This window comes from Podarcis pityusensis (assembly GCF_964106645.2).
Source record: "Podarcis pityusensis genome assembly, chromosome: 13".
Lineage (NCBI taxonomy): Eukaryota > Metazoa > Chordata > Lepidosauria > Squamata > Lacertidae > Podarcis > Podarcis pityusensis.
In genome coordinates, this window is record NC_138038.1 from 32972441 (window position 1) to 32982473 (window position 10033).

Consider the following 10033-nt stretch of genomic DNA (forward strand, 5'->3'; position numbering starts at 1 on the left):
TTTCAGTATAACTTAAGAAGAATATTATGGCATGGGCAGATGGGGCTCGTCAACCTGGGAAAGTAGTCCATCTAGGAGATGGAAAACTGATCCCAAACCTCCACTGCCTTGCAGGACATATTTGGGAGAAGAAAATGCTAAGCAGCAAACCCTACACAAATCCAGAGTGGATGGCATCTTGTATGCATCGTTCTGGCAGCTCCTACAGCCAAGCTGGTACCAAACATATTCCAAGTGGTGGAGGGTTGGCTTGTGATCTTGGCACCACCTTTTCTGGTGGGCGGCATTGCAGTCAGGCATCCAGGACCTGATAGTGATCCGGCATGGGGCGGAGATTGACGCCCCTTGCTTGCGTCACCCTGGTCATGTCACCAGCACTGGGCAGGGCTACACCCAGCAAGGTCTTGCTGGCCAATCAGCTCTGGTAGTAGGTGTGGCCTCCTTTTGCTGGGTCTCCCTATGCACCCACACTCTTTTTATGCTTTCTTCATATATGACCTTGGTATGGACATCTGTTGGCCGCAATATTGTTGGGGCCAGGTAGGATTTTTCTTCACTTGGCAAATTGGCCATTTAGTTTTCACCTGCCTGGTAGCAATCATCACAACTTTGTAAGGTTAGGGATTGGGTAAGCCTTTGTTTGGATGGAGGTGAGGTTGTAGCCTCCACCTGCCCCTCCTCATCAAGGATATGCTGTTAAAGGGATCCAGGGGTGTGTCCAATGTCCAGATGTGGGCTGGGCCATGCCACAACCCCATCAGGGACCCCTCGGGGTGCCCTTATTTTATGTACATCATAGGGTTCTCCCTACTTGTGGTTTACCCTTAGTTGGACTCCCTGCAGATGAGCAGGAGTCAAGATATAGCTTGGATTCACCCAGTGCCTAAGCCAAACTTCTCACATCTGTAACCAATAAAGTTGTGGCCTTGCCCCCCTCCCCCAACTTAAATATTTGTATCAATGTTTTTATTATCAAAGGGAAATGTGGGGCACAGAGCCTTGGCATGCAACTCCATATACACTGTCCATGCTTGTGCCCCAAGTGGTCACTTCAGTGCTGCTAATGCAGCAAAAACGGCATAATTTGACTTCACCCCTCCGAGGCGCACTCCATTGTCTCCCTAGACAGAAGGATGCCGATAACATTAATAAATGGATCACTGCACCCACACATCCATTATATGAGAAGTGATGCACCAGGGAAAAGGTAGTCATTGTCATACCACTCTCCCCTCACAAAGGATCATCACTCTACCCAGGGATCTTCTCAGATCTATATAGATTTTTTAAAAACCCATTGCAACTGGAAAAGTGTTTAAACGACTACATAAATTAGCTACTAAACACTTCATTGACTTTTCCTAATTAACTGCTCCCTTGTGTTTAGCTCAGGCCTCAACATAATAATATAACATTTGGGAGAAAAGATGCAATCCAGAAGACCACTACTGGAGGCTAAAACAGAGAAAATCTCCACAGCCACCATGTACTTCCCCTTGGAGCTCAAGTAGGCTGTAACAAAGGATGCCCAAACACTGCAAAACACAGGCATACTGAAAGTGATAATTTGGCTTCGCTGAAACTGTCAGGTAATTTCCTGGCAAGAAAAGCCACAGTAAAGCTAGCAATGGCTAGCAAGCTCATATAGCCCAGGACACAGTAAAACATGGTGGAAGACCCCTCGTTGCACACTAATACAATTTATTCAGTCACTGAGTGCATGTCCATATGTGGGAATGGAGGGGAGGTTGCTAACCACACAGCACAAATGCCTACTTGGATGAATGAGGAGCAAAGCACAATGAAGTTGGACAGTGTTTTCCCCACCCATTTTCTGACTGTGCTTCCTGGCTTCTTGTCCATGAAAGCCAGAACCACAGTGATAGTTTTTGCCAATATAGAAGAAACTGTAACTGAGAAGATTGCGAAAAAAGCAGTTCAGCGAAGAAGACACATCAGCGTTTTAGGTTGGCTAATGAACTGATAATATCAATGAGCTTGATAATATGTGTTTATTGCTGTAGCTGACCCATTTCACTCAGATTAATGCCTTACACTGGCTGATGTCAAAGGCTTCAATATTTGTGCTGAATCCATGTTCATAGCTACATGGCATTCGTGACAGCCAAGAAACTATTTTCAGTATCTTTCATTGTGTGATTAGGGCTGAATAATTGATTTGTCTGATTCTTGAACCAAATCAGGCAATTTGTAACCCAATTGTGCTGAATCCAGGTTGAATCAAGGCAGCTACAAACCACACCACCAGGTGCTCATCAATTAGTTCATAGTGAATTGTGCTGATGTGGAACTAAAAAGCAGTATCTCTAAAGCCAGACAGAATGCCTCCAAAGTGTTGCAGTTATTATCTACACCATGTAAGGAGAATGGTGGGGTAGGGACAGGGTGAGGGAAGAGGAGATGGAATTCAATCATCGAGAGCTCTAGCTTCCAATCCAAAGCTAGAATCGTACTCAACACACTCCAACTTCTCATTTCCCCCAATATTAAATACAGTTCTCCACATTTCCATATCAGAGATTTTCCTAAGTAAAAAAAAAGAAGTTCTCATTAAAATTCACCTGTGTTTTATTTTCATAAAGCTATATTCAGTGGTAACAACTATGAACACACAACAACCTTCTTAGGAAATGGAGAGGCAATTTATATACAGCCTATCTGGAGATCACTAACTGTAGGAGAAGACACAGTCATTTGATTCTTACATCTTTCCTTTTTATTAGCTGCTCTCTATTGTTCAATTCAGGCTTCAACAGAATAATGTAACATTTGGGAGAAAAGATGCAGCCCAACAACCCAGTACTGGAGGCTAAAATAGAAAAGATCTCCACAGCTACCATATATTTCCCCTTAATGCTCAAGTACGTTGGGATAAATGATAACCAAACACTGCAAAACAGTAGCATGCTAAAAGTGATAAACTTGGCTTCGTTGAAAGTGTCGGGTAACTTTCTGGCAAGGAAAGCTACAGTTAAGCTGGCAATGGCCAGGAAGCCAATATATCCAATGACACAGTAAAACATAACCACAGACCCCTCATTACATCCCAAGGTAATTTCTTCAGCCACTGAGTGTACGTCAGCCTCTGGTAATGGAGGAGAAATTGCCAGCCACACAATGCAAATGCTTCCTTGAATAAGGGAGCAAGAAACAACAATGGAATTGGCCAGCCTCTTCCCCACCCATTTCCTTATGGTGGATCCTGGCTTGGTGGCCATGAAAGCCAGAACCACAGTGACGGTTTTTGCCAGCACACAAGAAACAGCCACTGAGAAGACGATGCCAAAAGCAGTTTGTCGGAGGAGACACGTCACCTTCTGAGGCTGTCCAATGAATAGCAATGCAGAAAGGAAGCAGAGCAGGAGGGAGAGGAGGAGAGTGTAGGTGAGGTTCCTGTTGTTGGCTATAACAATAGGAGTATTGTGGTGCTTCATAAACATTCCTAGCACTAGAACTGTGATCAAAGAGAATGAAAGAGCATAAGTAGCTAAACCAATCCCCAGAGGTTCATCATATGTTAAGAAGGTCAAAACTTTGGGAATGCAAGAAGTCTTATCCACTTGAGGATAATGATCATCTGGGCATTTGAAGCAGTCATCCATATCTGAAAAAAAGAGCGATTGTGATTTCAGTCATGCAAGAATACCCTATATTAATTCTCTCCTAATACTTGATATGGAACAAATATTACGTGCATCATTTCAAGTATTACAATTATTATTGTAGTCACTACAATAATTAACAAATCTCAGTTAACCAATTTCTTTTTTATCTGTTACAGTGTGATATGTATGAATGTGATACACTCTTTTGATTACACTTGTAGGACGGGACTCTGCATTTCAAAGAAGGTATGGGAAACCTTTTCAGTATCAGTATCATTGAAGAACCATGGTGAAAGACCCTGAGCCATGACAGAAAATAATCTGTGTAAGCTCTGATTACCCTCTAGGAAACTCTCAAACAGCCAAAAACATGTATAATGAGTATTGTTACAGATAGCTTTAGTTATCTTTATAGTCCACATTTTATCAATGATTTAATTAGCACTGCTTAAGTGCTAAAAGCAAGGAGCAGATTATTAAAATCATGAACACACATGAATAACAAGTCACATATCTAATGCTGAATAAACATAGCACTGGAGACGCATCCTTGTACTGATCTTAAATTTATGTTCCTCTCAATTTCAGACAAGAGTCTTGGTGGAAAGTGGGTATTCTGTAAGGTATTGCTGCTGCTCTCTCCTGCTTCAGTTTTGACTGTGTCTTCAGCTTACCCAAAAGCAAGTTGGAAGTTGTTGCTGCTGAGGCTGGAGAGGGTTGGAGTTGTAAGAAAGAAGTGGCAGTGTGGTGGCAAGGGAGAGACCACAGTGGAGCATGCCTCTGGCCATGTTTGCTATTTCTTATCACTATAACACTTACCCTGCATATCAGATATCTTTCCTTCTGGACACAGAATGCAATCATAACAGCAAAATGGCTCCCCCTCCTTCTTTTTCTTCATATAACCAGGTTGACAGTAGGCATTGCAGACAGAAAGGGGTAGTGCCTAATCCATAAATGAAAGAAGACACTGTTAATCTTCAGAAGAGGGGGGGGGGAAAGGCGGGAGTCCTGGAAATTCAAGAGAAAGCATGGTAGCCAATGATTTCATCTCATTAGGAAATGAGAAATTCAAGAGAAAGCATGTTATCCAATGATTTCATCTCATTAGGAAATGTTGACTACATGGAAAACATGGACAGGATTTCGTATTGCATGTAGTGAGTGTGTAAAGAATCAATTATGAATTGTACAAAAGCTGGCATGGGACTAGATTTCAATAAAACAATGTTTTTGTATAGAATTTGTTCCTGTGGTTTTTCTATACTAAGAAATAAATAAAGGCCAGCTCACATTTAGTCCAGTATTCTTTTTTTGCTCATAAGAAAATAAGATGATCATTTTTGCCACCCTTATTTTATTCGGTCTGCTATAACAATACGGTGTGAATGTGGCCATAGTTAGCATTGTGATGTATCCCTGCCAACCCTGTGAACTGGGAACCCCAGTATGACTTACTTCAGACGTGTACCATCCCATTGTTAGTGGACATTTTAAGTTCAGAGAATACACCCAAATTCAAGACTTACCTGATTAAACCAGGTGTTCCATGTAATTGCATCATCATTAATGATGAATGATTGGTCTGAAAGTATCTGGGGATCCATCTTTCCAACTTTGACTCTAACAAAAGATTGATTTGGGAATGTGACCCAATTAATAATATCAAATCCTGCTACTATTACCCCATTCTGGTCAAAGGAAACCTTGTCTCCAGCACTGTTGTTAAACGAGACATGTTTTAGAAAATGGTGTAGCTAGAATGAAAAGAGAAAGAGAAATAAGTATCAAAGCAATGCAACTGGAGAACAAGGAACTGAATCTTTGCATAACAAAAAACCTTTGAATATCCAGCTGGAGTTCCTAGCCCTATCAGAAATTTCAAGTCATCCGGAAATCAGCTCAGTCTCCAATGGTGGCTGGCAGGACAGTTTCATAACTTACAAAGGTTCCAGCTGCTTAAAACATTACTGAGAGGTAAATGAGCACCCTTACTCAGGTAGCTCTCATCTTGAGGATATTACCTGCCATATCTGTTGGGATGAAATGAGTCTTCTATTCCCCTTCATCACTGCTCTGGCTAAGGATGTGGATGAAGACATGGCATGTAAAGCATGAGCCACTGCAGAGACTGCATTATAGATGCTATAGCTGTGGCCAGTCATACTCATTTCAAAGAAAGGCCCAGAGAGGTTCTCCAGCCTCTCCTCCCCAGTGCAAATAGACCCATTTGCATCTCCCATAGAAGAATTTGAGAATTCACAGTCAAATGCATTTTCCCAAAAGTCCTTCAAAAAACCATCTTCTTTTGCTCTGGAAGGATTTATTCTCTGAAGAAATTCTTGGAATCCCTGAAGCTCATTGGATTGCATAGCTAAAGATAAAGCACCATGAAAGAATTGTATATCCAAAGTCCTTTGATTGCTTAATGATTTTAATTCCATTTGGGCTGATAGAATCCACACTTTACCTTTGGGTTTTTGAATGGGTACTTTCATTTCCGACTGAGATAACAACAATCTCAGAAATATAATAACATCGTCTTCCCCAATTAGGACTATTGCATTGGCCGTGCTGCTCATGATTTTGTCATACAGTCCCATTATCCATTTATCGAAGGCTTCTTTAGTAGCATCAAGAGGGAAATCATTAATGGTTTCTATGAAGGCATAACAAATGCCCTCCTTCGAAATCCTTGGGCTCATGAACTGCACGAATACTTTTGCATTCTCATATGTTGAAGCTAAAACCCCAATCCACCTCCAACCGAAATGGAAAATTAGATGGAGAATCCCCATATAATGCAGGTTTTCATTTGGTACCATTGTGTAGAAGGAAAGAGTGTTGACCATTGTTACTGGAGCAGAGCCATACAAGAGCTAAAGACATTTTTGACACAGGGAGACATGCAGATTTTCAAAACAATGCACTTAAACAAAAGAACCTGGAACACATTTCAGTATAAACTTCCTGGGCAGTATGCAATTAATTAAAAGAAGTTACAGAGCCTTAAGACTTATGTCATAGAATCATGGGCTCATAGAATTATAGCATTGGATGGGACCCAATGGGTCATCTATTCCAACACCTAAGAGAATATTCAAACATTTCCAAGACTATGCATAGTCATCATCAAATCAAGATGATTTGACCTAAGAGTGAACACTTGCACAGAGAATGTCCTATTTAACTGTAGCACATCTTAAAAGAATCTATTAATAAATTACTGAAGTAAGTTGCAGTTTGAACCTGAAGTAAGTTGCAGTTACAAACCTTCACCCTCCACCTACAGGAGGGTGCTAGTGAGGGCAGGGTGAATATAATACGTTTTGTCTGCTTCTTTCCAACTCTATGTTCCTTGTGGTCCTCAGCCATGGTGAGGTATGACTTGTTGTGCAGTGTTTAATTTCCACTCCCCCAGTAATTTAGTGAAAGATTAAAGTCCCCCCCCCTCATAATTCTGGGGATCAATTCTAGCCCTCTTGGAATGACTGAGAAAAATGGAAGAAAAAAGAACAGAACACTATGTGCAAACATTGCTACAGGTGAAAATGTTGTCTGAAAACATACATAGCGCTACTCTGAGGAAATATAATATCGCTGCTCACTAGTGACAAGCTACCCCTTCCTTTTATGGACTATTACACAGGTACACTTCTGAGTAACTACAAGAGAAACACACTTCAAACATGCTTTACTGACAAGCAGGGGTGCTGACTAGGTCCCTGGGTTATGGGTCCCCAGCGCGTGTGCCCTGACATGACAACGTCACGACGTCATGTGCCCCTTAGCTACAGAACCTGAGGTTCTGAGGTCTTGCAAGGCCTCAGACAGTATCTCCAAGATATCGCGAGGCCTCAGAGATAATGTCCGAGGTTTCATGATGTCTTGAAACCTGACTTCCAATGGCACTCAAACAGCCTCAAACAGCACCTCTGTGGTCTCGCGCATCATCAGACATGACTTCCGGTGCTCCGTGAGGCACCAGAAGTTGCATCAGGGGCCCTGTGGTGTGGGTGCTGAGCCCCAGGGTCCTCTACAGTTGGTGTCCCTGCCAAGAAGGGAAATTTAAGAACTGTGTTGCTCATTATCAGTCGCATCTATGCAAGAATTTGTATGTTTTATTTCTATTCTGTTTTCCTTCACCAGATATACACTTGACAAAAATGTATTAATGATAGCTAAAATAAATAGGAGAACATTGTCCATTTGGGCTTCTTGGCCCAGCATTCCTCTACACATTAAACTTGTTTATGCCTTATGATCCAGGATAGTTTGCTCTAACATGAAATACAAGGAGAGTGAACAAAATGTATATACCTCAAAACTCCAGTTCTGACATTCATATTCTCTAAATACATGCAGGAGTAAAGAAGCTAGTCCTAAATTAATAGCAGCAGCAGTGGTAGTAATAGTCACACCTGAACATTCCCACAAGAAATCAACAGGTATCATACCTGTGGAATCTTGTAGATGCTCAAAATATTTGACATCTCCTCAGAACCTAGTGAGAAAAGTGCCCCAATAACAGCTATTATATTGTCCTGGCTATCACACTTGTAGTTGGGGAATAATCGGTTTCTTGTAGAAATAAGTTGCATTGTGGCCTGATAGATCCACTTGCCTTCAAAATAGCTGTCATAGATACTGAATCCAAGGGTGATATTTGGTAAGATCTGAGAATTTTCATTGATCTCCTTTATAGCATATACCAAAGCCAGGAGGTGCTGGTAGTTCTTAGTCACCACTCTATAATGAGATATACATCTTTTTTGTCACAACGCTTCATAAAACTAGTGGCAGTGTAGTGTATATCTTAATTACAAAGGTTTATATGAATTTGCATATGCTGTATGTTAAAAGACAATTCTTATAACGGACCATAAAGGATACAGACATCCAGAGTCCTATCAGTTTTCAGAATGTGCTGCTATCTACACTATGCTCAAAATGCTAATATCTGGAGTTGAGTAGATTAAAAATAATGATATTACTCCAAATCAGAGGAATACACACAAACTCAGAGGCTTCTTATTGTTTTTTAATTTATACCCTTCTCTTACAAGCAGTGCATTAGACAGTGCCATTTTAATACTTCACACATGCTGAGATATACAGAAACACAGAAAAGATGAGCTGAAATTGTTCATATTCAGTACTAGAGGTTCTTCAACAGTTGTACATGTTGTGCTAGGAGTCCTTGATGAACTTCCAGGCAGTCCCAAAAATCACAATGAAACCCACACAGCGAAGTAATATAAGGCCAGATGTTTCTGGTATGAATTCATAACACATTGTATGTAAAGGTGGCAGACTTTGAAGTACAATTCCCAATGTTCATATTGTGAAAATAGTTTTGCAATTATATATTGTAAGCCGCCCTGTGATCTTCGGATGAGGGACAGTATAGAAATGTAATGAATAAAATAAAAATAATAACCCCCAGCAGTAGAAACCAAGTACATGTGTTAATATTGCTTTGTTAGATCTTGGATAGTCATGACAGATGCAGCTGTTGTGTTTTGTTTTGGGAAGCCTCGAGAACCTGGGGTCTGGGCCATAAGGTAGGATAATATAATTTCGTGCTGAATTTAATTTACATTTATGCTTTTATGTCTATGATGGCAAATCAGAAAGTATTCTTTCTGTTTATTTGAATGGCTTATAACTGGTTTGGTTATAAACTAAACTGCTTTTAGTTTTAGTTATAAGTTTTATATATAATTCATTTAGTTATACCTTAGATTGTACTTTTATTAAGTTTGTAAACAACAGAAATTATGTAGTTAATAGATGCTTGAAGGATGATCATAGAAGTCTGTCTATCTATAACGATAGGGAGAGGATCTTTCCAGAAGCTACACACACACACACACACACACACACACACACACAAAGTTAATAATAGGGCCAATAGGACTAAAGTGTGGCTTAGTTTGTAGGCAACCCACAATAATTCCTTACCTGAGTGGTAGAAATTCAGTCTCAATAGGATCCCTCTTGAAGAACTGGATATGAGATTCCTTAACAATATTCTGAGTAACAATGCCACCCAAAATTAGATCTTCCTGCTGGTAATACTGGTGAAAAAAGGGTTGAGGATGCTGGATCCTGCATTTAGCAACAGAAGCCTTACATACTGTCCGAGGCAGCATCAGTATCAATGGCAACACCATTACTACCTTCATTCTCAGTACAAATAATTCTGGACACAGATTCCAGTATTTCAATCTATAAATACCACCTAGTAGTAGTTATACATTCTAATGGGTATATTTACTAAATAACAACTTTCATTTCTTTCCTGCTTGAATTCCACAGGGATTCAGCATGCAACATAATTAATTATAATCATTGCTGTAATGACAGAGGGAAATAATTGCAAAGTCAAGTTTGGGGTTCCTCTG

At 40.5% G+C, this 10033-nt stretch overlaps 1 protein-coding gene across 1 annotated transcript; it reads right to left on the reverse strand.

Moving 5' to 3' along the window:
• Window positions 1–2621: 2621 nt before the first annotated feature.
• Window positions 2622–9802, reverse strand: LOC308461875 (vomeronasal type-2 receptor 26-like; the record flags this gene model as incomplete). The annotated part of the gene is made up of 6 exons (XM_080979043.1): window positions 2622–3625; window positions 4446–4572; window positions 5156–5383; window positions 5651–6505; window positions 8084–8375; window positions 9591–9802. 6 exons carry the CDS (start codon window positions 9800–9802, stop codon window positions 2712–2714), a joined length of 2628 nt encoding a protein of 875 aa, XP_080835169.1. The 3' UTR covers window positions 2622–2711.
• Window positions 9803–10033: the final 231 nt, after the last annotated feature.